The following is a 27722-nucleotide window of genomic DNA, read 5'->3' on the forward strand; positions in this document are numbered from 1 at the left end:
CCAGCGAGCGCCCGCCCACCTGGCACATGCCCGACCCACGTGCGCGGAGCCTCACCTGGCCGCACACCTTGCACGCGTGACCCGAGCCGACACGTGTCGCGCACGCGAGGGAACGCCGCCACCCTCCCCCTCCTCCTCCAAACCCCAAGCAAGTGGGGTTTTAGCGAAGCGGCACTTGGTTCGAGGGCTGCCACGTCTGAACCCGCTGACACGCGTCCACTCGCCTCGCCCGCTCCCCAGGCACTGCTGCCCTCTCACCTTCACCTTCTTCTCCCCCGGACTACGCTGCTGCGAGAAGGAACCAAGCCCCGGGCATCGTCAGAGGGGAGCGCCGGGAGGTGACGTCACGCCAACCGCGACGGCCACCCGCACTGCCTCATGGGAGCTGTAGTTTCCTGTTAGGGCTTCCCTTGCGTCCTTCCAGCTCCAATGCAAGGTTGCAGGGAAAGGTAAGTCCCGGGGCAGGAAGCTGAACGGGATATATATATGTGGGCTGTAATTATTATAATTTATTATTATTATTATTATTATTATTATTATTATTATTATTAAATATTAATATTAATATTAATATTATAATTTGTATATAGTATTATTGTTAATAATAGTATGTATGTGTTTAAGTGATGTAGTGATATCATGGGCAGGGGGGCAGCAAATCAAGTAAATAAATAAAAATCAAGTAAATAAATAAAAATACTTAACTAAAAACGGAAATAATCAGAATATTTGAAATGGAAATCTCTCTCTTGCTCAGCCGTGTGCCATATGTACCCTACGGAGCTCATTCAGTATATTATGGGGAGTAAAGATAATGGAGGCTGCTAAGTGTGCACAGAAAAACTGCATTGGAAAAAAAGGAGGAATTTGAGAAGGGAATACTGAAATGGTTTTCAGCAATCCAGGAAAACTTGTTTTAGTTTAGATTCTTTAAAAGTAAGATGAAAAAAAAGGTGTGTTCTTTGTAATTTTGCAAAATGTACTCATTAACCATATGAAAGGTATTCCCTGGTGTTAATTTTTTAACTTCCTAGTTTTCAAATGACTGAAGATTCTGACAGACTTCTCTGAACTATTGGGGTCCAAAGAAAATAATTGAAAACAACGGCTGTTGAGACATTTCATTCCGAATCTGCTAGACAGAGCCAGACAGGCGATGAAGACAGGTGGGTGTCCTAGCCCCGTAACATAAATCCTGGCTATGCCCATGAGGGATACACTTTTAATTTTTAATTTTAATGTTATGTTGCATTTCTATTTCTTATTGAATCATATAGCTATTGTATGTAGACTAGGCCACCCTGTATCAGCAAATTTTTAATATCTAATGTTTTACCATTTTTTATGTGCTGTAAGCTGCCCAGAGTAGCTGGGGAAACCCAGCCAGCTGGGCGGGGTATAAATATAAATAGAAGAAGAAGAAGAATCTCTATTCAAGATTGGATCCAAAAGCTGACAGAATATGCTGAATTAGATGGTTTATCAGGAAAAATAAAGAATAAATCAAAACAGGAATTTGTTTCTAAATGGGAGGTTTTTAAAGAATATCTGAAAAATAAATATAGTAGTTTAAATTCTGTTGCAGCATTCGAGGAACTTCAGTAATAGTTGTAAGGTAGATATAAGAAATTAGATTTAATGAGAATAAGTTTAATTATAAAAAAAATGTGTATTGGCCATAAGTAATATGAATTTGAAGTATGGAATAGACGGGAGGTTGGGTCTTTAGTGTTAAGACCAATAGATGTTTTATTGTTTGCTAAAAATATTATGTGTCTATGGTTATTTTTGTAATTTGTGTATAATTAGGTATTTGTGTTTTTTGTTTGTTTGTTTTTCTTGTTGTATAAATAAAAAACTTTAAATAGGAAAAAAAAGAAGAAGAACTTTGAGCAGAGAAAAATTCCATAGTGCACTCGCAGCTGCACAACCACACTCCTCACCTGCCCCAGCTGCAACAAAACATGTCTCTCCCATATTTGTCTTGACGGCCACAGCAGGTGCTGAAACTCTCCAATGCTGTGATTTCACTCCCGAAGATGCTCTCTTCCACCATCTTCTGGGACAAATGGATGCCAACGGCTTTGATCACAGATAATGAGCTGCCAGGTCAAGTTCAAGGTGGCGGGTTGGGTATTGAAAGCCCTACACAGCCTGGGACCAGGACCCCTGAAAGATCACGTTGTCCTGTATACGCCAATGGGTATGCATTGTAAGCAAGGGCCAAGGGGTTGGTTTTTATTTATTTATCTGGTGCTGAAGTGACTGCAAAGCAATCCAATCCAATCCATTGCAGCCTAACAAGATGGCCTCTCTGGAATTTACCGTATGTTTCGCTCCATAAGACACACTTTTTCCCTCCTAAAAAGTAAGGGGAAATGTGTGTGTGTCTTATGGAGCGAATGCAGGGGGGAGGCAGGCAGGAAAGGCCCCCAAGAGCCGCACACAAGCTCCGCACAGCTTTTGTGGGCTTTTCCCCAGGAGCAAGAAGGGACTGTCTCCGGGTGGGAGAGGCTCCACGCGGCTATGGCAGAAGTCAAGACAGCCAGTGCGATGGATCCCGCTAGCTGTCTTGGCTTCTTTGCTCTTTGATGCTGGGGGGGGGGTAATAATATTTTTTTTCTTGATTTTCCCCTCTAAAAACTAGGTGCGCCTTATGGAACGAAAAATACGGTATCTTTTTCTCATACATACACACACACATACAAATTTGCAAATCTGTCTGTGCTTTGCTACCCAGAGCTTAAATGCATGACATTGTTGATGAATCTATTCCGGTGAAGAGTTAAGAGGAGCAGGACCCACTGACTCCCCGCACAGTGCAGTGTCTGAAATGCGAATTGGGACACCTCCCTCCATGAGCGCCCCCACCGGTAAAGAAAACCAATAGTCGTTGCGATGTTTTTGTAAACTTTTTACTGTAAAAATCTCTGGTCGAAATCTGTACAACTTTTTGTGCAGGAAAACTAGGCATCCTACTAAGGAAGGGGCCAACTTTCCCAAATAAATACGTACAGCTCTTGGAAAGTGCCTCTCTGGGGCCTGCCTGTTTCGGGTGTGATGTCAGACCAAGGGGAGAAATTCCTAGAATGCTAGGAGTTTGCCTAGCAAATTGGTGCCTCCACTGATCCAATGTTAAGTCAAGCCTGACTTGACTTCCTCTTGCCCACTTTGCAGAACAGGAGGAAGTGAAGTCAGCTAATGTTTTCATTCTGCCATCGCCTTACCACTTCAGTGTAGGTCAGGGCGGGGGTAGGAGGGCGAGTTGTGGCTGCCGCTGGGATGCGAGAAAGGGGACCAAATCGCAACATTATTCAGTTTATTATTAGATATTTACCAGTAACTGGGAGGCACCAATTGGATGTTGTGCCTGGAAGTCTAGCGCTGTATACACAGTAGCACATTGAAAGCACATGGCTCCCCCCCAAAAAATAATAATAATAATGAGAAGTGCAGTTTACACTTAAGGGTGCTGGGATTTGTAGCACTCTTTAACAAACTACACTTCCCAGGATTCTTGGGGTCATGTGCTTTAGAGGTATAGAGAAACACTTTGGGCTGTCTCCAAATACAGTGGTGCCCCGCAAGACGAATGCCTCGCAAGACGGAAAACCCGCTAGACGAAAGGGTTTTCCGATTTGGAGGTGCTTCACAGGACGAATTTCTCTATGGGCTTGCTTCGCAAGACGAAAATGTCTTGTGATTCCTGGGGTTTTTTTTCCACTCCCCACCCCCTTTTTCTAAGGCACTAAGCTGCTAATAGCCTTTTAGCAGCTAATCTGCTAATCCCTTAAGCCTTTAATAGCCGCTAATAGCCTTTAATAGCCGCTAAACCGCTAATAGCACTAATCCGCTAATGGGCTTGCTTCGCAAGACGAAAAAACCGCTAGACGAAGAGACTCACGGAACAGATTCTTTTCGTCTTGCGAGGCACCACTGTAGATGCTACAAAAGCAGAATCGGAGAAATCCTTCGCTGGAGGCTAAAAATTGAGGCTGCTTCCCTGACTGGGAATTTTGAGCACCAGGGATGATGGCGGAACAGTGGGCAGGATCTGTTGAGGCAGCTGTCCTCATGGAACAAAATGGGGGGTTTCAGCAAGGCTGGAGCAGGATAAATTTCCAAAGGATCCTGCTGCATGTTAAAGGTTAATTAGGAGGAAGGATGCTAATTAGGAGGAAAATATTCTGCCTGGAACACCCTGACTTTGGAACTGGACACCCTCCTCAAGAGGTGGGGCGCACACATGACGGATCTGTCTCCAATCCTTTCTGTAAATTCAAGGGATTCCTCATTCCTGGTGGAGCTTTTCCTGCAGAGGCGTAAAGATGGGAAGAAAGGGTTCCCCCTCCCTGTTCTCTGTCCTTCCGGAAGAGGCAGCTCTAAGGGTCAAGAAAGGACACAGCAATGTAGCGGGTCCCTTTGGTGGTGGGGAGCCCTTCGTGGTAATGGGTCAGCCGGCCGGGGTGCATGAGAGTCCACCCCTTCCGGGGCGCTCTGATGGAGCAGTTGTACCTCAGGAAGCGACAGCCTCCGCCCTGAAAAGAAGGAAGAACATTTTTTTTAAAAAAAAAAACCAGCAACAAGCTTTTGTAGTGGAATTATAGTACAGTACTGTATATGCTGAAGGGACGCGGGTGGCACTGTGGGTTAAACCACAGAGCCTAGGATTTGAAGTTCAGAAGGTTGACAGTTCGAATCCCCGCGACGGGGTGAGCGCCCGTTCCTCGGTCCCTGCTCCTGCCAACCTAGCAGTTCGAAATCATGTCAAAGTGCTTCCCGCTCCGGCGGGAAGGTAAACGGCATTTTGTGCGCTGCTCTGGTTCGCCAGAAGCGGCTTAGCCATGCTGGCTACAAGACCTGGAATCTGTAGGCAGGCCCCACAAATAACCCAGAGATGCATTTTAAATAAATGGACACATTCTACTCTTGTAAAAACATGCTGATTCTTGGACCGTCCATGGGCTGGATTTAGAAGGCGATTGGGCTGGATCCAGCCCCCGGGCCTTAGTTTGCTTACCCCTTGCAATTCAAGAATGGGGATCGAACCTATAACATTGGTGTTATCAGCACCACGTTCTAACCAACTGAGCTATCCATAAAATAAAGGACTTCTTGCAGAGCATAGTTAACCTGTGGAACTCATGCCCACAGGAGGCAGCGACGGCCACCAACTTGGATGGAACTAGGTGGGCCGTTGGCCTGATCCGGCAGGCTGTTCTTATTTTCTTGCGAATCCCAGCCTGTTAGGTTCAAGATGCTTTTTGGGCAGGAAGAACGATTTCCGATGGCACTTACTTCGTAATCTATTCCAACGCGGTTCAAGGCAATGTTGATGGTGAAAGTGGAGGCGTCATGGTGCGGCATCAGCGAAGGCTGCTCGTCAGGTTTGTACCGGACGACAAAGGCCAGCTCAAACTGGGTCTGTAACGGGGAGCGGAGAGCACATCATGAAAATGGCTACCATGGCAATTGGAAGGAAGACAGAGCATTGTCAGGCTAAGATTTGTCTATGGCAAGGCAGCAGATTTCACCAATGTTTCATTGCAGAAGAGTGGCATTGCTGATTCAGTTGTCAGTCTCGTCTCTCCCGATAAGCTTTGTGCAGCCACTAGTATATAAAGATTGTTTGGCACTTTTGTTAGAGGGGGGACAATCAGGGGACAAACAGCTTGAGGGAAGGGAGGGTTTGAGACGTCACAGCCGCCAGCCAGCTAGTGCTGTGCTCCACTGGCTTCTGCAGCAAACCTGGAAGAATTGATTTTCCCCGCCCACCGAACATTGACTAGTTGGAGAGCAAGCTGAAGCTGAGTGGCAGAGGATGTGCTTTTCATGGAGAGAGACCCAAGTTTTCCTGGGAAAATCTCTTGCCTGAAACCCTGGTGAACTGCGCTGCCAGTCAGTGCCCAGCTAGATGGCCCGGTAGCCTGAGTCCATATAAGGTGGCTTAGGAACACAGGAACCTGTCTTCTACTTGGTCCATTCAGTTCAGTCTTGTCTACACAGACTGGCAGCGGCTCTCAGACAAGGGAGAGTCCCAGCTCTACCCGGAGCTTGGAACCTTCTTCATGCCAAGCAGGCATTGAGCTACAGCCCTCCATTGTGCCACCGTATACTGAGTTAGACCAATTGGCCCATCTAGAACTGTCTGCACTGGCTGGCAGTGGTTTTCTGGGGTTTCAGAAAAAGGGACATTCCCAGTTCTGCCTGAAGATGCTGAGGGCTGAGCCTAGCCAAGTAGGTGCTCCACCACTGAACTATGGCCCTTTTCTCAAGACACAGGAAACCGTCTTATCCTGAGTCAGAGTATTGGGCCATCTAGCTCAGTATTGCATGCACTGACTGCCAGCAGCTCTCTGGGGTTTCAAGAGGGAATCGTCCCCCGTTTCACCTGGGGATTGAAGATGAGACTTTCTGCATGCATTGCAGCTGCTCTCTGGCCCTTCCACAGCACAACACCTCCTGGGGTTTTAAAAACGCACATTTGTGCATATTCCAACCTACCTCCTCTCCCTGCAATTACTTCCCACGCCAGCAATTACAGTGGTACCCCGCAAGACGAATGCCTCGGAAGACGAAAAACTCACTAGACGAAAGGGTTGCTTCGCAAGACGGATTTTCCTAAGGGCTTGTTTCGCTAGACGAAATGGCCCTGCCTCTCGTGTCATGGCGACGGTCACTGCACGCACGCACGCTCGCTTCCCCGCTCCTTCAGCTCCCTCTCACCTTCCGGCTGACGGCTCCTCCGGCTCCCTCCGACCTTCTGGCTGCCTCGCGCCGCTGCCCACCCCCCTCGCGCGCTCCCCTCAGAGAGCCGTTGCCGTCAGCAGCCAGCGTTGCAGCCCGAGTCGCGCTCCTGAGCCCCGCCGCCCTCCAGCAGCCGCGGTGCGCGGTGGCCACAACGCGCGGGTGAGTCTGAGGTACCGGCTGCGGCAGCTGTCCTGCTTCTCCCCGCCGTTGTTAGTGTTTAAATGCAGTGGTGTTTCGCAAGACGAAAAAACTCGCACAACGAAAAAACTCACAGAACGAATCAATTTCGTCTTGCGAGGCACCACTGTACTTCCTATGGCATCCCCCCCCCCCTTCACCAACTTAGGGTCTCCAGTTGAATTCCTGCTGCAGGACCCAATTCCTGTTGATTAGATTCCGGACATTCTCAGAACGACAGATGAGCTGAACTTTACCTTGGTGTAGTACCCAGGGTACAGCTTCTCCGTAATGGGGGCGATATACTCCAGGAGAAACTTGTACCACTCCCGTTCAAAGTTGATCTGGTTCATGTGGATATCGATGGTTGGGACATTTTCGTATCCCCCCAGGATCCGGGTGTCCTGCAAGGTTAAGCATGCAAATAGCGATCGCTCGTTGGGAGACACCCCAATACCCAGATGCATTTGAGTTTGATCATTGCATTTCTGTGGGGGGTCAAGAGTGGGGGGGGGGTGTGAAACCTAGTCTTATACATGGAAAAATATGGCAAATTCAATATATAATAATGTTATTCAACCAACTGATACAGAAATGGAACAAATACAGTTCACACAGAATGCTTTATCTAAGCAGAACCAAAAGAGAGGCAAGATACAGGCTTTCTTTTTAAAGCAAAGATTCTTAATTGCTTTAGATGATAGTCCCTTTTCAGGCTTCTTTTTTTTAAAAAAAACACCACGTTTTGCTTAGTGATGAAGAGTTCTGCATAGCACAGAAGTTTGCATGGAACTGGCTCCCATAAGAGGCAGGGACGGCCAAGCAGCCTAGATGGCTTGGAAAGAGGATTGAGCAAATGAGCAGAGGGCTATGCACTGAATATTCCAACATTATGGGATGCCCACGAGCTCTAGTGTAATGAGAGAGGGAGAAAATCTTTTTCATATCCGCTATCTCCAAACCGTGCATCATTTTACAGCGGAACCTCTAGTTACGTACCGCTCTGGATACGTAACTTTCAGGTTATGAACGCGGCAAACCCGGAAGTGATTTTTCAGGTTGCGGACAGACCCCTGGAATGAATTTAATTTGTATCCGGAGGGTCCTCTGTATAAACTTCTATCCAGTGAGCTTCATAGCTTAGTGGGGATTCGAACCTCAGTCTCTCAGGTCTTCGTTCAATTATTTTATTGTTGTTAGCTGCTCTGAGCCCAGCTTTGGCTGGGGAGGGCTGGCTATAAATAAAATTTTATTTTTTTTTTATTTTTTTTTTTTTATTATTATTATTATTATTATTATTATTATTATTTATTTTAACCCAGAGATACAAACAAGCAGAGCTCGGATTCAAACAATTATTAGAATCTTTCTTTCAAAGTGCATCTGTTAATGAATTTGGTAGCTTTACCACCAAGGCTGCCTTACCGTGTTGCCTCCCTTGGACCACTGGCCAAAATTCTCCATCTCTTCTACGAGTTCATCGCAAGCTGCGTCAGTAAATATCGGAAACCAGTAAACATCCGGGCAGGGCTAGCAAGACAGAAGAACCGTAAGAGCTCAGGGAGTATGACAGGAAGGGCAAAGGAAACTAGCAAAACGGAAATAAAGACCAAAACAGTCAGGGTTCTGGATATTTCAGGAAACATCACCTCCTGTGTAAAAACAACCCACCCCACTCTTGACCCCCCACAAAGGTTTGAGAACCTATAATGAATCTCCATTGCAAACGTTGTTTTTTTGTTGTGTATGTCACAGTCACTAGCCAATCAGTGCTGGGCAGAGCAAATGAGGGCAGAGGAAGATGAGTGAAACTCTTGAGGAAGGGAGTTCCAAAGCTCCAGGGCAATCACAGAAGAGGCACTGCTACTATGTGATTGCCCTCTAGGGTGTTTTTCCTCAGGGAGTTCCATTCATCTCCTTTTCTGTCACTCATCCATCGGCTGACTAAGATGAATTTCTTCCATCATTTTGGCTAGTTCACACTTCTGCTTGTGCCGTACCTAGAAAGCATGAGTCCCCTTGCCCCGCTGCTTTCCAAGGCAAAACCTGCTCTTTAGTGATCGATTGGAACAAAAGGCAATCCGGGGGAAATCTGAATGGCTGTTTGCTCCAATTGAGCGCTAAAGAGTGGTTTTCCCTGGGGGAAAGCAGCAGGAGAGGAAGTGTGGTAACTCTCTTTTTTAAAGACATTTTGATTTCTATTTTCATACATTGTTTTGATTATCTTCTCTTAATCGTATGCTGCGTATCGGATTAGGAATACCTCGTTGAAAAGCGTTTTCTTTTAAACTTGGTAAATAAACCAATAAATGGCAGGCAACAAAAAGTCTCAGAAATAGATCGCGAATAAAACACCGTGAATTCAGGTACTTATGTTGAAGGATTTATAACCCACCTTTTAAAAAATCCACAAGGCAGCTTACAAAGATAAGAAATATGCTCTTGAGACGCAAGCAATATAAAATAAATTCCCATAAACACAAACACACAAAGTGGTGCTAAACAGGATTTTTAATTTTTTTTTAAAAAAAATAACCACATATTATAACTGGGTGAAAGCAAAACACAGAACATAAGAAGGGCCTGCTGGATCAGAACAACAGCCAACCAGGTGCCCCAGAAGGGAGCCCACCAGCAGGATCTGAACCCAAGATCCCTCTCTCCTCCTGTGGTTTCCAGAAACTGCCATTCAGAAGCATTAGTGCCTCTAGCTATGAAGCCAAATGAATGTCTCCGGGGAAGCCACCACCGAAAAGGCCATGCACACCCAACCGTGGGGCCCTGGGAGCAGGCGCCTCCTTCAGTTTGCCTATGCTGCTCTTTTGGTCCTCTAGACCCCAATTCAGCAGTCCCGTTTCAAAAGAGTCAAGGGCTATTTACCGTTTCTACCAGTTTCCCTTTCAAGGCTGCGGTGTAGTTTTCGTGAATGTATTTCTCCTTCCAGTCCTGTGTCAGGAGAAAATAAGAACAAATGAACATTGGGTGGCTGGGTGGGTGGGTGAGGAAGGTGACACATTCTTAAATGATATCCTTGTGGTGTGGGGACTAATGGGTGGCAGGAGAAATGGTTTTGTGTAAGCCATTACAGTGGCTATTAGAAACTTAAAAGCTGGAACGACAAGCGTCCGCCATGTATTACCCAATGGATTGAAGATATCCTTCTGTCTATGTCTGAATGTATGGCTTATGATTGTCAATTTTATTGAGACAGCCATTTGGAGACAGGTACCCAGGGGCTCAGGGTGGCGCTGTGGGTTAAACCACTGAGCCTAGGACTTGCTGATCAGAAGGTCGGCGGTTCGAATCCCCGCAACGGGGTGAGCTCCAATTGCTCAGTCCCTGTTCCTGCCAACCTAGCAGTTCGAAAGCACGTCAAAGTGCAAGGAGATAAATAGGTACTGCTCCAGCGGGAAGGTAAACGGCGTTTCCGTGCGCTGCTCTGGTTCGCCAGAAGCGGCTTAGTCATGCTGACCACATGACCCGGAAGCTGTACACCGGCTCCCTCGGCCAATAAAGCGAGATGAGCGCCGCAACCCCAGAGTCAGCCACGACTGGACCTAATAGTCAGGGGTCCCTTTACCTTACCCAGGGGCTCATGTCTGAGAAAGATCCAGCCTAATTTTAAAAGCTTGGGCTGGGGTTCAAAAGAAAGCACTGTCATAAACATAACGGTTGGCCCTGGGGAAATCGCATGCCCCATGTCTCCCAAATGTTTGCAGCTGAGTTAAAATTGGAAGCTCCCATTCATAAGGGGAGCCTGGCTGCAGGATCAGGCCAATGGCCCATCTAGTCCAGCTTCCTGTTCTCAGTGGCCAACCAGATGCATCAATGGGAAGCTCACCAGCATGACCTGAGCGCAGAAGTACTCTCCCCACTTGTGATTCCCATCCCTGCTGCTGGGATTATTCAAACCGGCATTATTTAAAACTGTACGGAAAACCCACATCACTGCTGAACCCACAGCAGCAGAACGAGCACAGGACCTCTCCTCTTGCTCTGCTTACACATTTCTCCCTTCAAGCTGGTTCCTAGAGAAATCCCGCTAGCTCCTAAGTTTTGCGAAAGGTACTGCTCGCTGGGTTATTCTGCAAGAGACACCTCACCTCCGGGTTGCTGAAGATCTGCCAGAGATCGTTGTGCAGGTGGCTTGTCTGATAAGTCTCCAGCGAGAGGATATGGCCAAACTGGTGTTGATTCGTCACAAAGAGGAAGATCCCCTGCAAACGAGGAGAACCGTTGCTCACAACTGAAAACTGGTAACCCGTGAAGCTGGTACGCGGGTGGCGCTGTGGGTAAAACCTCAGTGCCTAGGGCTTGCCGATCGAAAGGTCGGCGGTTCGAATCCCCGCGGCGGGGTGCGCTCCCGTTGTTCGGTCCCAGCGCCTGCCAACCTAGCAGTTCGAAAGCACTCCCGGGTGCAAGTAGATAAATAGGGACCGCTTACTAGTGGGAAGGTAAACGGCGTTTCCGTGTGCGGCTCTGGCTCGCCAGAGCAGCGATGTCATGCTGGCCACGTGACCCGGAAGTGTCTCCGGACAGCGCAGGCCCCCGGCCTCTTGAGTGAGATGGGCGCACAACCCTAGAGTCCGACACGACTGGCCCGTACGGGCAGGGGTACCTTTACCTTTAGCCCATGAAGCCAATCCACCCTGTGGTTTCATTTCCCAGCTGGCTTAGTCTGTGGTTTTCCTCCCCACTATTCCAGAACAACACAGCTTCTAGCCCAGGAGTGTAGTGGCAAATTCAGATGTGCAGGGTTGCATCATGATAGCCACAGCTATGCCCCCTTCTAAGATTATGCAACCTTCTAAGAATATCCAAGGGACACAGGTGGCGCTGTGGGTTAAACCACAGAGCCTAGGACTTGCCAATCAGAAGGTCGGCGGTCCGAATCCCCGCGACGGGGTGAGCTCCCGTTGCTCGGTTCCTGCTCCTGCCAACCTAGCAGTTCGAAAGCACGTCAAAGTGCAAGTAGATAAATAGGTGCCGCTCCGGCGGGAAGGTAAACAGCGTTTCCGTGCACTGCTCTGGTTCGCCAGAAGCGGCTTAGTCATGCTGGCCACATGACCCGGAAGCTGTACGCCGGCTCCCTTGGCCAATAAAGCGAGCGCCGCAACCCCAGAGTCTGCCACGACTGGACCTAATGGTCAGGGGTCCCTTTACTTTAAGAATATCCAATAATTAGGGAAGCATTGCAACGATCAGTGCAGATCTCAGTGCATTGCCTGTCAGCTAGATCTACTATTTTCTTTGCATGTACACAGAACCTTAGCATTGCAGATTTGGAAGGGACCCCAAGAGTCATCTAGTTTAACCCCCTCCAATGCAGGGGTAAATTATAAGTGCTCCAATATCTTCTTTTGGAGAGACTTAAGTTGCCAACAAAGGTCCGTATAGTTAAAGCCATGGTTTTCCCGGTAGTGATGTATGGAAGTGAGAGCTCGACCATAAAGAAGGCTGATCGCCGAAGAATTGATGCTTTTGAATTATGGTGCTGGAGGAGACTCTTGAGAGTCCCATGGACTGCAAGAAGATCAACCCGATCCATTCTGAAGGAAATCAGCCCTGAGTGCTCACTGGAAGGACAGATCCTGAAGCTGAGGCTCCAATACTTTGGCCACCTCATGAGAAGAGAAGACTCCCTGGAAAAGACCCTGATGCTGGGAAAGATGGAGGGCACAAGGAGAAGGGGACGGCAGAGGACGAGATGGCTGGACAGTGTTCTCCAAGCTACCAGCATGAGTTTGACCCAACTGCGGGAGGCAGTGGAAGACAGGAGTGCCTGGCGTGCTCTGGTCCATGGGGTCACGAAGAGTAGGACATGACTAAACGACTAAACAACAACAAAAGTTGCTTTTTCTGCAAAGTTCCATTTGCAGAACTTGCACACTTTTCTCTTGAAACAGAAGCGTACAGGACAGCTCCAACTCCTTGCTGCTCTTCTCCAGAGTGACCCCAGGAGCTGGACCTCACTTCCTTCCTTTCCCTCTAGCTCCAATCAGCACCAAAGGACGAGGAGATTCCTTCTCAGAGGCTAAAAAAGCTCCTCTTTCATGCTGATTCGGTGGCTCTAGGATGAGGAAGGCAAGTACCCTGCCGCAGAGATAACAACAGCAGTTCGCACACACACCCCAACCCTGCACCACAACGCTTCTGTTCTTGCCACACCGACCTGTTCCCGGATGTTGTGGCAGAAAGCCATGTCTGCGTCTAGCTTGCCGCTGTGGAAAAAGTCGGTCTGAGTGAGCTGCGATCTCAGGATGCTGCCTTTTATCAGGTAGACGCTAGAGATGTATGGGACGTTCCACAGGCCACTGAAAAAGGGGGGCGGGGAGAGAGAATTAGGCATGAAGGGGGATTAACCACCCCAAGGCCTTTTACCATATACAGTTATTAAGGCTGTCATTATTATACTACATTATAAATGCTACTGTATTTTTCATTGTATAAGACGATGCTTTTTTCTTTTTTAAAAAAAGAGAGAGGCAAAAATTGGGTGTTGCGGATAGTGAATGCAGAAGGGGGGGATGTGCGATTAATGGCAACAGCAAGCTGGAGATTGGCAGCAACAATTGGGCGGGTGATTGGTGGCTGTGGGAAGGCCTGCTGACGATTGGCTGTGGCTATGGCAATTGGGCAGGCGATTGGCGACTGTGGCGAGGTGGGCAGGTGATTGGTGGCTGCGGCAAGTGGGCGGGTGGGCTGGTGAGCAGGCAGACAACTGGCAGCTGCGGCAAGGTGTGCGATTGGCAGTGGCTGTGGCAAGCGATTGGTAGTGGCAGGCAGGCGGGTGACCAATTGGCGTAAGTGACCTCCCCCATATCCCCCCAAAAAGCTAAACAACTTAATTTCTTAATTTTGGGTTTAAAAAAATAGGGGTCATCTTACACATGGGGGCGTCTTATACGGGAAAAATACAGTATATTCTGATTTTTAAAATTGGTCCATCAGTTAAAAAACAGATTCAAAAATCAGCCAAAGTGGCAGCATTGCTGCTTCCAACTGTGGAGGCAGAAAACAGCCATCCTGGCTGGTAGTCCTCAATAGTCCTCTTCTCCATGAATTTGCCTTCTTTTAAAGCTAGTGGTCATCATGTGAGCATGTTCCATAGTTTAATGATGTGCTGCATGAAAAAGCATTTTCTTTTATCCACCCTGAATCTTACAACATTCAGCGTCCTTGGATGTCCACAAGTTCTCATGTTCTGAGAGAGGGAGGAAAACTTACTCCGTGCTATGCAAAATTTTAAACCCTTCTGTCATGTCACCTCTCACTCGCCTTTTCTCTAAACTATAAAATCCAAAACGTTACAATCTTTCTTCATAGGGAATCACTCAATCCATGATGTTGGCTTGTTTGAAACTAGTCATGGTTCAAGTTCATGCTAACCACAGTTTGCTTGGTCCAGATGACACAACAAACTGTGATTCAGCAAAACCAGAGGCAGAAGCTCCAGAGAGAAAAGGTTGGGAGCCTGTAGCTCGTTCCTACTTATGGACTATTGTTGTAAGAATGCTAAGGTCTCAAATATATAATAAATGTTCATAAATTGTACAAGGAAAACACATACATAAGTATATAAACCATGTGTCTGAAATAGAACAGGAGAGCAATCCTGAGGCCATTTTGACTCTCTCAAATTGATCTCAAATATTTCTCTGCAAGGAGGAAGGAAATGGGAAAAATTTTCAAATTGTCTTAGGACTGTAGGGGCTTACACCTCCCTGCAAATACAGTCTGGCAAGTATCTGTTAAGCTGAGCAAACTCAGTATGTGTAAGAGATTCAGGAACTACGGTATTTACCATCTCAAAGAAATGGCCAGGCTACCCAGAAAATGCAATCAAGTAAGGCATTTTCAGGAGAGAAGCAACACTCTCGAATTTCTGCTGTAGACCGCCTCCTTCTGTGATGTATGTATGATGTTTTGGGGGGTGGTCTTGGGCTATAGGGTTGGCAATTTCTAAAGTCTTCATAGGGGCTTGCACACCATTGCTCTGAGTCTCTCCTACCTCCTTGCAACGAGGAGGGGGAACTCTGTTGCAACAGAAAAATAAAGATCTGTCTTGCTTTCTGTGGATCTTGCGTCCATCCATTCATCTCTGACCGATCATGGACTTGGGGGACTCAGTCCCTTGGGCAGCAAAAGCCAAACCCCCTGTTTTTTCTACAACACTTTGTGCTAAACTATGGTTTAGTGTGACATGGAGAAGCAGCCAAAGCTTTGTTGAAATCCTTCATGGTACTCACATCCGGCGTCCCTGGACGATATCCACATAGTCCTCTGAGCGGGCGTAGTAACCGTCGGCACTCAGGGCCCCCCAGAAATTTGACCACAGCTTCCCAAGACGGCTCACAAGTGGGGCAATCACAAATCTGGGAGGTGGGGGTTAAGGAAGGCACAGAAAAGAATTGGATATTAGTGTGCATATGAACCCAAAACTTGGGGAGGTACTTCTGCTTGTATAGAGGTGGGAAACAGAGGGATGAAAGTGTTAAGGAAAAATCTAGGTGCGAGGCTGCTCAGTCACCCAGCTCATCGGGCAGAACCCGCGGAATAAAGAAAGGAGTCCAGCCAACCGGAGCAAATAGCTGTAGACCAAAGTTTATTGCGCAATAGGTTCAAAGAGCAAATTTTGAACCCAGAGGATGGGCTGACAAATACTTTTAAAACTTTCCCACCACATCCCAGAATACAGTTCGAAGGGGAGGGGTTAACCTTGGCAAACAAGTCCAGACAAGTCCTTGGTACAAGATTAGCATAAGTAGACATGGCGGGGCAAGACTCAGGTATAAGATTAGCATAGACAAATATGTCTTAAGTACCCACCACCCAAAAGTACAATAGAAGTTCCTTTGCATGTCTGGAGCCTGAGGCGAGTCAGGTGATGAGATTTGGCTTCCCTTGGCTAACAATGAGTCCAGCAATTGTCACCTCTGAGAACTTCCTGGAGTCCTTTTGCAAGGGGAAAATAGCTTTGGAATGGGGGGGACTGGGAAAGGAGATGATTTTATATTATTTTTAAAGCTAGGTGACTTCCCTGAGCTGTCAAGTTGGAAGGATATATTCAGGCATAATATTTGTAATATTTAACTTTAAAGATGTGCCCCCCCCCCTGTAATTTCCGTAACAAAAGGCAAGATATTCCCAGGTCTATTTGGCCCAAGATTAACTTCAGAGCCTGCATGAAAATAAGCCAAGTACATTTGCATAACTTCTCCAAGATTGTGGCATTTACTAGGCGAAAGGAGCTGTGGAGGACAATGAACTTCCAACTCTGGAAAACCTTACTCAGAAATTCCTCTGGGTTTTGCTAGCCAGTCAAGCCGTTTCAAGCACATTTCCTCTTCCATAGGGGCTAGAAACTTGCATCTTGTAAAGATTTGAAATACGAAAGCAGAGTTGCTTGAGAAACTGGAGTCTCTTTCCCCCACCCCCAAACTCAAACAAAATTGTGGAGTGGAGGGGGAGGCACCTTGAATAATAGAACTGTGTAGCTGGGACCTAAAGTCCAACTCCCATAATGCAGGAATCACGTATGAAATTAACAAGCCAATCCAAACGTAGACAGGCTCTGTTGCATCAAGAGAGGTTTGTTTCAATCTGGCAGCTGCATCCAGATGTGGAATGCTGAAGGACCACGCCTTTCCCCTGAGCTTGCCTAAGGCACCCACAGAACAGGAAGCTGAGCTAAGCGACTCACTTGTTCTGTTCGATCAAGATCCGCAGGGCATCAGGGTTCTTCAGCACCACTTCGGCATCCACGCTGAAGTAATATTCACAGACAGGGTCTTGCCTGCACAGATCCCTAAAGAGGCAATAAGGAAGCAGATCAGTCAGTCAGTCAGACCGTGGCTGGCTCAATAGGTTTTAAAGGGCAGATACTATAAAGAGTCACTGTCTATACCGTGGCCATCTCTCAACAGCAAACAAAAGGTCAGAAGTGTTACAGCATCAGGAGAGATAATAAGGTAAAGGGACCCCTGAACATTAGGTCCAGTCGTGGACAACTCTGGGGTTGCGGCACTCATCTCGCTCTATAGGTTGAGGGAGCCAGCGTACAGCTTCCGGGTCATACGACACGATACAATATATACGATATACGATATCTTTATTGTCATTGTTCCATTCAGAACAATGAAATTGAAAAACTACATAAAACATTCAAAACCCCCTAAAAACTCTGAAACCCCATTTTAAAATACACTATACTATAGAGACCACTTATGCTGCGTTTAGAATCAGAATTGCATTTGCGTTGAAACTGTTTCTCAGGCGGCTAGTCCTGGCCTTTATAACCCTATACCTTCTTCCAGAAGGCAGAACCTGAAAGAGATCATTACCGGGGTGCGTACTATCCTGCGCTATCTCTGCCGCTTTCTTATGGCACCTGACAGCATAGATTTGATCTAAGGTGGGAAGAGTGTACACAATTATTCTCTCTGCAGTCTTTCAACCCTGGACAGCATTGTTTTTTTCCTAGCTGTGCAGCTCCCAAACCACACACATGTGGCCAGCATGACTAAGCCGCTTCTGGCAAACCAGAGCAGTGCACGGAAACGCTGTTTACCTTCCTGCCGGAGCGGTACCTACTTATCTACTTGCACTTTGATGTGCTTTCGAACTGCTAGATTGGCAAGAGCAACAGGAGCTCACCCTGTCGCGGGGATTTGAACCGCCCACCTTCTAATTGGCAAGTCCTAGGCTCTGTGGTTTAACCCACAGAGCGCCACCCACATCCCTATCAGGAGAGATAGCATGGTATAATTATTAAAAGTAATGGGCTAGGACCTGGGAGGCCCGGGTTCAAATCTCCACTCGGACATGAAGCTTACTGGGTGACCACTCTCAGCCTCGCCTACCTCACAGGGTTGTTGTGGGGACAGAACGAGGGGGCCAGGAGAACAATGTGTGCCACCTTGAGCTTCATACAGTGGTACCTCGGGTTACATATGCTTCAGGTTACAGTCTCCGCTAACCCAGAAATAGTGCTTCAGGTTAAGAACTTTGCTTCAGGATGAGAACAGAAATTGTGCAGTGGCGGCGCAGCGGCAGCAGGAAGCCCCATTAGCTAAAGTGGTGCTTCAGGTTAAGAACAGTTTCAGGTTAAGAATGGACCTCCAGAACGAATTAAGTACTTAACCTGAGGTACCATAATAATAATAATAATAATAATAATAATAATAATAATAATAGGCTTACATGCCCATGTTCCGGCCATCAGCATTCTCCACATGGTCATCTGGCCCAACCACTTTGACAGAGCGGTATTCTTGCCCGTGTTCGTTCACAAACTCCTCTACCTGGTCCAGGTGATGCTCCTCCTGGACACAATGACACAAAGCAGAACACCTTATACCAGAGCTGTGGCTGGTCTGGTCAAAACAGCCATGCTCACCAGCTGTGAGCTTAAAGGAGCAAAGGCTTCTGGAGGCGAACGGCCCTCCCTAAGGATGGGACAAAGGCGCTCACCCGATTGTGGATGAAAAGCTGGATCCGTTTCTTGGGGTAACGCAGCTTCCGCAGGCGCTGGAAGAACGGGGTGAGGAACGGGGTGGGCTGCTCGACAAAGATGCCAATCAGGACCACAGGCAGCACATCCTCCTGCGTTCAGGTACGAGGGGCGAAAAGACAAGAATACATAAATAAGACGAGACAGACCAAGACAGCCAGCCGTGATTGGCAACCTACCGTATTTTTCGCTCTATAGGACACACTCCCCCCCCCCACAAAAAAAAAATGAAGGGGAAATGTGAGAGAGCCAGTGTGGTGTAGTGGTTAAGAGCGGTAGACTCGTAATCTGGTGAACCGAGTTCGCGTCTCCGCTCCTCCAAATGCAGCTGCTGGGTGACCTTGGGCCAGTCACACTTCTTTGAAGTCTCTCAGCCCCACTCACCTCACAGAGTGTTTGTTGTGGGGGAGGAAGGGAAAGGAGAATGTTAGCCGCTTTGAGACTCCTTAAAGGGAGTGAAAGGCGGGATATCAAATCCAAACTCTTCTTTTTCTTCTTCTGTGTGTGTCCTATGGAGTGTGTGCGCACCGACCCCTCTTGCTCTCCAAGCTTCAGGAAGCTATCCGCAAGCCTTCGGAGCACGGCGGGAACTCCCGCCAGGCTCTGCAGGCTTGCGGATAGCTGCCTGCAACCCGAAGCCCAGGGAGTGCAGCGCCAACTCCCACTGCGCTCCCCGGGCTCTTGGCAGCTATCTGCAAACCTTTGGAACGCTCCCCCAGCCAGCAAGCTCCGGGAGCGGCGGCAAGGCTGCGCAACCTTGCCTCCGCTCCCGGACCTGTTCTGGGGGCTGGGGTCGGGGGAAGCTCGGGCGGTGACGGTCTAGCTCAGCGAGTGGAGAATGTGTGTGACTCTCTGGTTGTTGTCCAACTCCCACCAGCCAGCACGGCTGATGAACAAGGCATGATGGGAGCTGGAGTGTGAATCAGGGCCCACAGATATCCCAGCCACCCCAACAAGCCAGCTGGTCCTTACTTTCAGGTCTGCGAGGCTCTTCAAGCTTTCGTTGCAAACCGTGCAGCCCGTCTCAAAGGTCCAGGTCCGAGGGATGTAGTTGCCCAGGTAGTTCAGCTGGAGCTTTTGAGGAGAGAGAAAGATTCCTGGATCCTTAGTGGCAAAGCTGGGACGGAAACACTCGCTTTGCCCTGTTAAGTCTGCAAGCGAGGACATCTTTCCTTCTAGTCTAAGAACACGAAACTGGATCGTTCCAAAGGCCCATCTTGTTCTCAAAGTGGCTGCCCAGGTGCTCAAAAATAGAAGTCTGCAAGCGGGGCCCGAGTTCAAGAAGCGCTCTCCCCTCCTTGGGACACTTTAGAGAAAAGGGGAGCGAGAGGCGAGATGGGAGAAGTTTACAGAATTATGCATGGCATGGAGAGAGGAGGTAGAAAAGAAGTTTTTTCTCCCTCTCTCATGACACTAGAAATCACAGCCACCCAACGAAGCTGAATGTCGGAAGGTTCAGGACAGAGGAAAAGAAGTCTTTCTTCCCGCAGTGCAGGGTTAAACTGTGGAACTCACTGCCACAGGAGGCAGTGATGGCCACGCACCTGTATGACTTGAAAAGAGGATCAGGCAAATTCATGGAGGAGGATAGGGCTATTGATGGCTCTGCTTCCACCGTCGGATGCTTCTGAATGCCAATTGCCAGAAACCACAGGAGATTGTGGTCAGATCTTCAGGGTTTCAGGGTTTCCCACAGGTCAGCCACTGTGAGACTAGATGGGCCACTGACCTGATCCAGCAGCCAGGCTCTGCTTAGGTCCCTATGGCTCTGGAACATCCTGACTGGCCTTACCTTGGTGGGGCCGTTGCCATGAATGACAACCGCGAGGGTGTCATATGCGAGGTTCCGTGCTCTCACGCGCCCGTTCTCAAACTTTAGGACCACCTCATCTTAAAAAAAAGAGGGAGAGAACAGAAGGGGACAATGAACTACCGTACTTTTTCCGTGTATGACACACACCCATGTATTTTGGGGGACTCAAATTTAAGAAAATGGGGGGAGATGGCACAAAGCTGTTTAGCTTTTTTTGAGGGATTACCCAGGGTTGTTTAGCTTTTTTTAGAGGGGAATGCCGAAAATCGCTCATTCGCACGCGCCGCTATATCCGCCTCTCACCTGTCCCCTCTCTGGCAGAAGCAGTAAAATTGTAAAAAAAATATTTCATTTAAAAATAAAATAAAAATATATTTTAAAAGAGCTAAAAACAATTAGATACAACAGAAGATGCATCTAGAGAGGCTTCCCGAAACAGACAGGTTTTCAGCAAGTGTTGAGAAGATGGCATCTGCCTCATGTCAACAGGTAGGGAGTTTCAATGTTGAAAACCTGACTCCTCACAAACCCGGAACTGAGGTTGCAGAAATGCAAGACACATCTCCATCTCCTTTCCCAGGTGCTCACCTAGGGCTCCATTCAGGTTTTGAAATATCCGACACCTGTGATCCAAAGTGATATTGATGCTCGCCTATGGGGGAGACAAAATAAAATAGAAATCACATTATCGTAAGAGCTGGAAAAGGGGTTTGGAAAAGCCATGAAGCCTGGCTCTTCTCTCTAAAGGTAGAGCAAAATGTCTGTTCACACCAGACAGGTACAAATCGTGGACTACTAAGTCATTTCAATACTGTCCACTTGTGGGTGGTGGATTTTTAAATTTGCAAAGAACTCCAGCAAAGGAACAACTTTCAGCTCCCTCCTGTTCCTTAGAAGCCTTATCCACCCCACACTTGACATCCTTGTGGGCCGAATGATGAGCATCCTGGTGGCCAAGTTTGGCTCATGGGCCACAGGTTCCCAAACAAGTAGCTTTATTTCATTACGTATAGATAATTTAGGGGCTGTTTGAGCACCCAATGGCTTGTTTTACGTTTTATGTGTATTAGATTGATTGTAAATAAAATATTCATTTTTATTAAAAAGGGGAGAAAGTAACTACATTTTAAAAAGTTTGCCTGGTACACATGCACGCAACTTCTCTGCACGCTGAATTTACCCGTTTTTCTGGATCCAAGAAGACTTTCGTATAAAACAGCTGGTCGCTATCACTGTCAAGACCCTCCCAATCTGATACAAGCTTGTAGAGGTGTGAAGCGTAGCCTATGAACCCTATCCGGAAGAGAGAGAGAGATGGAGAGAGAATTAACTTTCCCATTTTGCCTTCAAGGTCAAGAAACATCCCAGGCCACATTAAATACCTAAATGCAAGTGTCAACAACTCTGGTTTCTAAAGAATAAGAAATACCGTATTTTTCGCTCCATAAGACGCACCAGACCATAAGGCGCACCTAGTTTTTGGAGGAGGAAAACAAGAATCCCAGAAGCCAGAACAGCAAGAGGGATCTGGCTTCTGGGATAGCCTCTAGCTGTTCTGGCTTCTGGGATAGCCGCACCAAGCCTCTTCAGGGCAGCGGGATAAAGGCTCCCCCGCCTGGAAGGGGCTAAGGCAGAAGCCAGAACAGCAAGAGGGATCTAGTTTCTGGGATAGCCTCTGGCTGTTCTGGCTTCTGGGATAGCCACGCACAGCCTCTCCCGGGCAGCGGGATGAAGGCTCCCCCTGGCCGAAGAGGTTGCACGTGGTTAAGGCAGAAGCCAGGAGAGGCGCTTTGCTGAAGGGGCGCTGCACAGAGAGCGAGAGCTGCACAGTGCCCCTTCAGTCAAGCAGGAGGAGAAACAGAAGGAGCCCCTTCCGTTCCTCCTCCCGCTTCGCTGAAGAGGTGCTGCGCAGCTCTCCCTCTCTGCGCAGTGCCATTCGCTCCATAAGATGCACTAACATTTCCCCTTACTTTTTAGGAGGAAAAAAAGTGTGTCTTATGGAGCGAAAAATACGGTAAGTTCATATTGATCTGCAAGAGAAGTGTGCATAAGAACATAAGAAATGCTTTCAGCTGGATCAGGACAATGGCCCATCTAGGCCAGCCTCTAGTTCTCACAGTGGCCAGGTAGATGCCTCTGGGAAGCCCTCAAGGAGGACCTGAGCACAAGAGCCCTGTCCCCTGTGATTTCTCATGGTATTCAGAAGCATTGCTGCCTCTGATTGTGGAGGCAGAGCATAGCCATCGTGGTTAGTAGCCAGCAATAGTTCTCTACTCATCCATGAATTTGTCCAATCCTCTTTTAAAGCCATCTAGGTTGCTAGACATTGGGACGCAGGTGGTGCTGTGGGTTAAACCACAGAGCCTAGGACTTGCTGATCAGAAGGTCAGCGGTTTGAATCCCCGCGATGGGGTGAGCTCCCATTGCTCGGTCCCTGCTCCTGCCAACCTAGCAGTTTGAAAGCATGTCAAAGCGCTAGTCAATAAATAGGTACCGCTCCGGCGGGAAGGTAAACGGCGTTTCCATGCGCTGCTCTTGTTCGCCAGAAGCGGCTTAGTCATGCTGGCCACATGATTTGTACATATTTATTCTTGTGTTCTTGCGTTTTGAAACCTGAACCCAATTCCTGCTCTCTCATTCCTTTTTCCCCCAATTTTTTTAATTGATTTTCCAATTTTTTTCAACAAACAAACATAAATCTTAACTGTACTTAATCCAATCTTAGTAACATTGTTAAGTGACTTCCTCTAATTCCCCTGGCTGAATTTCAGTATATATCATTGTAACAGTTTTCCAAAACCAATTTTCTCATAAAATTAACTTAATCGCTTAACATCTTTCTTTCTTTTCATTTTAACTTTAAACATATTATTCTCTAACATCACATATTTAAATCCTAAGCCAATCTGGTGTTTGCAAGTTTTTTCTAATTAAATTATCTTAACATATTTAACTAAATAGTCTTTAAATTTCAACCGTTCTGCCTGCTCTCCCATTCCTGGTTACTCCTCCAATGCTCCACGCTGCAGCTCCAGTTCCTCTTACCTCCGGATCCGAGGAATCGCTTCCCTTCCTGGACCTGGGGGTACTTTGCTTCTAGCCTTCGGTCAGGGTAGATTAGGGTCTCGGATGAGAAGACGACTTTGGCCTTAGCTTGCCTGAATTTCTTCAGGAGTTCTGCCGGGCCTGAAGCAAATATGACGTCATAGCTGCAGGGGAGGAAACAGGGAGGAAAGGATGGTATCGGAAAAAGCAAGAAGAAGAATTCAAAGAGTTGCTTCGGCTGGGAAAAGTATAGGAGTTATTTTTCCTTACTGGTCCGTGACAAGGGAGGCTTAGTTATGAGGTGGGTCCTTCTGGATTTTGCTGAATTACAACTCCCACCAGCCTCTGCAAACAAGGCCAGTGGCCAGGGATGATGGGAGTTGTAGCGTAGCAACATCTGGAGCATTAATAATAATAATAATAATAATAATAATAATTTAATATTTATACCCCGCCCATCTGGCTGGGTTTCCCCAGCCACTCTGGGCGGCTTCCAACAAAACACTGAAATACAATAACCTATTAAACAGTAAAAGCTTTCCTAAACAGGGCTGCCTTCAGATGTCTGCTTAAAGTTTGGTAGTTATTTTTTCTGTTTGACATCTGGTGGGAGGGCGTTCCACAGGGCGGGTGCCACGACCGAGAAGGCCCTCTGCCTGGTTCTCTGTAACTTGGCTTCTTGCAGCGAGGGAACCGCCAGAAGGCCCTCGGTGCTGGACCTCAGTGTCTGGGCTGAACGATGGGGGTGGAGACGCTCCTTCAGGTATACTGGACCGAGGCCGTTTAGGGCTTTAAAGGTCAGCACCAACACTTTGAATGGTGCTCGGAAACATGAAAGGTTTTCCTACACCTGCGTTTGGGAGAATGGGATGCTGCCCCCACAAACCTGTCTACCCTCGGCCTGCCTCCACCTGTCTGCCTTTCTTACAACCAATCTGTACAGAATACACTGTTGGAAATCAAGCCTTTATCAGGAGAAACTGGCAACTCTCAAAGGCACCCGGCTTGGTCTCCTGTTGACCTCCCTGTCTGCTTTCCCGGCAGGATCCAGGCAGAGGTCGCGATAGGCGATCCTTCTCAGCGTGAGAAGAACACCCCCTCTTTGCTGCCCCCCCGGCAGGGGAAAGAGATAGACAGAAACGTACAGTGGTGCCTCGCAAGACGAAAAGAATCCGTTCTGTGAGTCTCTTCGTCTAGCGGTTTTTTCGTCTTGTGAAGCAACCCCATTAGCGGATTAGTGCTATTAGCGGTTTAGCGGCTATTAGCGGATATTAAAGGCTTAAGGGATTAGCGGATTAGCTGCTAAAAGGCTATTAGCAGCTTAGTGCCTTAGAAAAAGGGGGTGGGGAGTGAAAAAAACACCCCAGGAATCACAAGACATTTTCGTCTTGCGAAGCAAGCCCATAGAGAAATTCATCCTGCGAAGCACCTCCAAAACGGAAAACCCTTTCGTCTAGCGGGTTTTCCGTCTTGCGAGGCATTCGTCTTGCAGGGCACCACTGTATTTACATTCCTTTATTTCTGTCTTTGCAGCGTTTCAAAAAACATGACTGCTCTCTTCAAACTCCAGCAGTCGAGAGAGCAAACACTTCCTGTACAGCTCATATTACACTCTGAGCTAATTCCGGTGCCCTCTGTTTCCCACGGACAGTCCCAACATCATGTGATGTTTTCAAGCAAGCAGCTCGCAGCTGCATTGCTTCTATATCGTAACACACACTGCTTATGGTCTCCTTACCTCTCTGTGAAGAGGATGACCAAATCCTCCTTCTCTGCATATTCTTCCAAAGCGGACTTTAAGAGACGGATCTTCTGTCCACCTCCTGTCGTCTTTTTATTCTCTCCTCCGTGCCACTCCTCTCCTAATCCTAGGACCTAGAGGGTGAAAGCAGATTTGCAATGAAGCCTTTCTTTGCCCAAGTTCTCTTCTTCAACGGGTTAGCACCTGTGCATTTTAAATAATAATAATAATAATAATAATAATAATTTATTATTTATACCCCGCCCATCTGGCAGCTCCCAAGTGTTAAAAATAGTACTGCATTAAATATTAAAAACTTCCCTGAACAGGGCTGCCTTCAGATGTCTTTTAAAGATAGGATAGCTGCTTATTTCCTTCACATCTGAAGGGAGGGCGTTCCACAGGGCGGGTGCCACTACTGAGAAGGCCCTCTGTCTGATTCCCTGTAACCTCACTTCTCGCAATGAGGGAACCACCAGAAGGCCCTCGGCGCTGGATCTCAGTGTCTGGGTTGAACGATGGAGGTGGAGACGCTCCTTCAGGTATACTGGACCGAGGCCGTTTAGGGCTTTAAAGGTCAGCACCAACACTTTGAATTGTGCTCCGAAACGTACTGGGAGTCCAAAGGAGCAATTTCATTCCCTTACTGCTGGGCAGGAAGACAGCTGCCAAGTTTTCTATGGATCTTTAAACCAAAACATTTGGAACTGTGTCTTTAAATCACAGGTCATGCACAGAACATTAACACAGTATGCTGACAAGGCATATTATGTAATGTGAAATGAGTTGGGCTTTGGATGTGAGATGAAAGCTGCATGGAGAAGGTCTTTCCTGTGTCTTAAGGAAAATGCCACAACCTAGTAGTAGAGCATCTGCTTCGCAAGCAGAAGGTTCCAGGTTGAATCCACAGCATCTCTAGGTAGGGCTAGGAATAAGGTTACTAGATTTTTTTCAATGAATCCAGGGACACTTCTCAATTTCAATGGATTTTGTATGGGGACTGATTTGTAAATCCGGGGACTGTCCCCGGGAAACAGGGGCATCTGGTAACCTTAGATAGGATTGCCCCCTGCCTGAAACCCCAGAGAGCTGCTGCCAGTCCGTGTAGGCAACATGGAGCTAGATGACTAAGGTAAATTGATTGGAAATTAGTATTGGAAAACTGCTACAATGAGATATATGGAAATACAGCTAGAGGGATTCGAGGAAGTCATCTGACAATGGTAACAAAAATATGATTATAACAGGATAAATGTTTGTATGTTTTTCATATAGTAATGTTTTTTCTTTGTTGTTGTTTATGTTTATGTTTGTAAGAAATTTGGAATTTGGAAAACCAATAAAAAACCCCCAAAACATGGAGCTAGATAGACCAATGGGTCTGACTTCCTGTCCCGCTTCTTGTGTCCTTCTTGCGTCCTTATACTCAGAATCTCCTGGCATCACCTTGACATTGTAGTTGAAGAACTGGGCTGATCTTCTGAACCGTTTGAATCCTTCCGTCTCCTTGGTGGCCACAGTAAGAACCAATAAATTATCTAGATGGAGGAGGAAGAAGGAAAATTTAGGTAGTCGTCTCCCAATCAAGAAGGTCCTACTTTTACTCAATCAAAGGTAAGAATATTAAGAAGAGCCCTGAACTACAGAGCCTAGGACTTGCCAATCAGAAGGTCAGCGGTTCGAATCCCTGCGACGGGGGTGAGCTCCCGTTGCTCGGTCCCTGCTCCTGCCAACCTAGCAGTTCAAAAGCACGTCAAAGTGCAAGTAGATAAATAGGTACCGCTTGGGTGGGAAGGTAAATGGTGTTTCCGTGCGCTGCTCTGGTTCACGAGAAGTGGCTTAGTCATGCTGGCCACATGACCCGGAAGCTGTACGCCGACTCCCTCGGCCAGTAAAACGAGATGAGCGCCGCAACCTCAGAGTCGGCCACAACTGGACCTAATGGTCAGGGGTCCCTTTACCTTTTACCTTACCAGCAAAGTAAAGAATTCAGTAGGCTATTAAGAGCTGAGACAGAATCTCTAGTGGCAGTCAATGACACTAAAGGCTTGGTTCCTTGTTGATGTCAAATGAACCTCACCAACTCAGGGAATAACCAGTGACACTCCTTCAGATGATCTCAGTGATCATGCCAGGATATAAGGGTTCAGGCAGTCCCTGAAACTGAGAGCAAGTGCAATTCTTGGCTGCCTTCCACTGAAACGCTCCCTTACTACTGTTTGGGCAGTTGAACAGAAGAGTTGGTTGTGGAATTTTTTAAAAAAATTTTTTTTGGGGGGGGGACCTTTCAGAAACAAAGCCTGCTGTACCAAAGCCTTTCAAAGAAGGCTAGAGAAGAGGAACCAAACTAAACAGGAAGCGCTCAAAGCATCAAGAAGCAGAAAGCTTATCTGCACATCTGAGACGGCCTGCTTGTCAACTTGGATTAAAGGGGAGGGGAACGAAAGTTTACCTTTGATTTCACATGGGCAAATCTCCCGTTCAAGGGCTCCTTTTCTGACCATTATGCAAGCGTAACAGACCAGTGCCTTTGGCCCTGCATCTGAGCAGGCTACTGTTGTGTTTTGACTCCTGCGACCTGCTCTTACAGCCCCTGGCAGTCACGTTCTGCCTTCCAGATGTCATCCAGACTAAATATAATGCAACTCTCCTCTCCCCATATCCCCTTTCATGCCTACTTAGAA

General features: G+C 47.4%; 2 protein-coding genes and 1 long non-coding RNA gene across 11 annotated transcripts in view; 1 reads left to right on the forward strand and 2 right to left on the reverse strand.

Annotated features, from left to right (window-relative positions):
• Window positions 1–353, reverse strand: part of MFN2 (mitofusin 2) — a 36670-nt gene extending 36317 nt beyond the window's left edge. For 2 of the 8 annotated variants that reach the window (XR_014514473.1, XM_083453899.1), the window contains exon 1: window positions 265–353. The gene's annotated coding sequence lies outside the window, so the exon portion shown is untranslated. Of the gene's footprint in view, window positions 1–55 lie in introns of all 8 variants that reach the window. The other 6 variants (XR_014514474.1, XM_083453895.1, XR_014514475.1 and 3 more) reach the window with 4 other exon arrangements.
• LOC310683967 lies at window positions 351–26565 on the forward strand. 2 transcript variants are annotated; one of them, XR_014514600.1, is made up of 3 exons: window positions 351–449; window positions 1035–1166; window positions 5243–5379. It is a non-coding gene; the product is annotated as an uncharacterized lncRNA (long non-coding RNA). The 2 variants fall into 2 exon arrangements; XR_014514601.1 differs by lacking the exon at window positions 5243–5379 and adding an exon at window positions 26469–26565 and having other exon boundaries at window positions 352–449.
• Window positions 2900–27722, reverse strand: part of PLOD1 (procollagen-lysine,2-oxoglutarate 5-dioxygenase 1) — a 29804-nt gene continuing 4981 nt past the window's right edge. Inside the window, exons 2-20 of the mRNA XM_083453922.1 lie at window positions 26485–26576; window positions 25036–25172; window positions 23298–23461; window positions 21433–21545; window positions 20841–20904; window positions 20232–20329; window positions 19412–19513; window positions 18400–18531; window positions 18130–18251; window positions 16631–16735; window positions 15177–15302; window positions 13100–13241; window positions 11031–11144; window positions 9808–9873; window positions 8353–8457; window positions 7185–7331; window positions 5299–5424; window positions 3935–4538; window positions 2900–3562 (exon numbers count right to left, since the gene is read on the reverse strand). Of these exons, the coding sequence (XP_083310048.1) occupies window positions 4383–4538; window positions 5299–5424; window positions 7185–7331; window positions 8353–8457; window positions 9808–9873; window positions 11031–11144; window positions 13100–13241; window positions 15177–15302; window positions 16631–16735; window positions 18130–18251; window positions 18400–18531; window positions 19412–19513; window positions 20232–20329; window positions 20841–20904; window positions 21433–21545; window positions 23298–23461; window positions 25036–25172; window positions 26485–26576 (2111 nt within the window). The 3' untranslated portion in view covers window positions 2900–3562; window positions 3935–4382. The remainder of the gene's footprint in view (window positions 3563–3934; window positions 4539–5298; window positions 5425–7184; window positions 7332–8352; window positions 8458–9807; window positions 9874–11030; window positions 11145–13099; window positions 13242–15176; window positions 15303–16630; window positions 16736–18129; window positions 18252–18399; window positions 18532–19411; window positions 19514–20231; window positions 20330–20840; window positions 20905–21432; window positions 21546–23297; window positions 23462–25035; window positions 25173–26484; window positions 26577–27722) is intronic.

Source organism: Podarcis tiliguerta (assembly GCF_965153285.1).
Source record: "Podarcis tiliguerta genome assembly, chromosome: 8".
Taxonomy (NCBI): domain Eukaryota; kingdom Metazoa; phylum Chordata; class Lepidosauria; order Squamata; family Lacertidae; genus Podarcis; species Podarcis tiliguerta.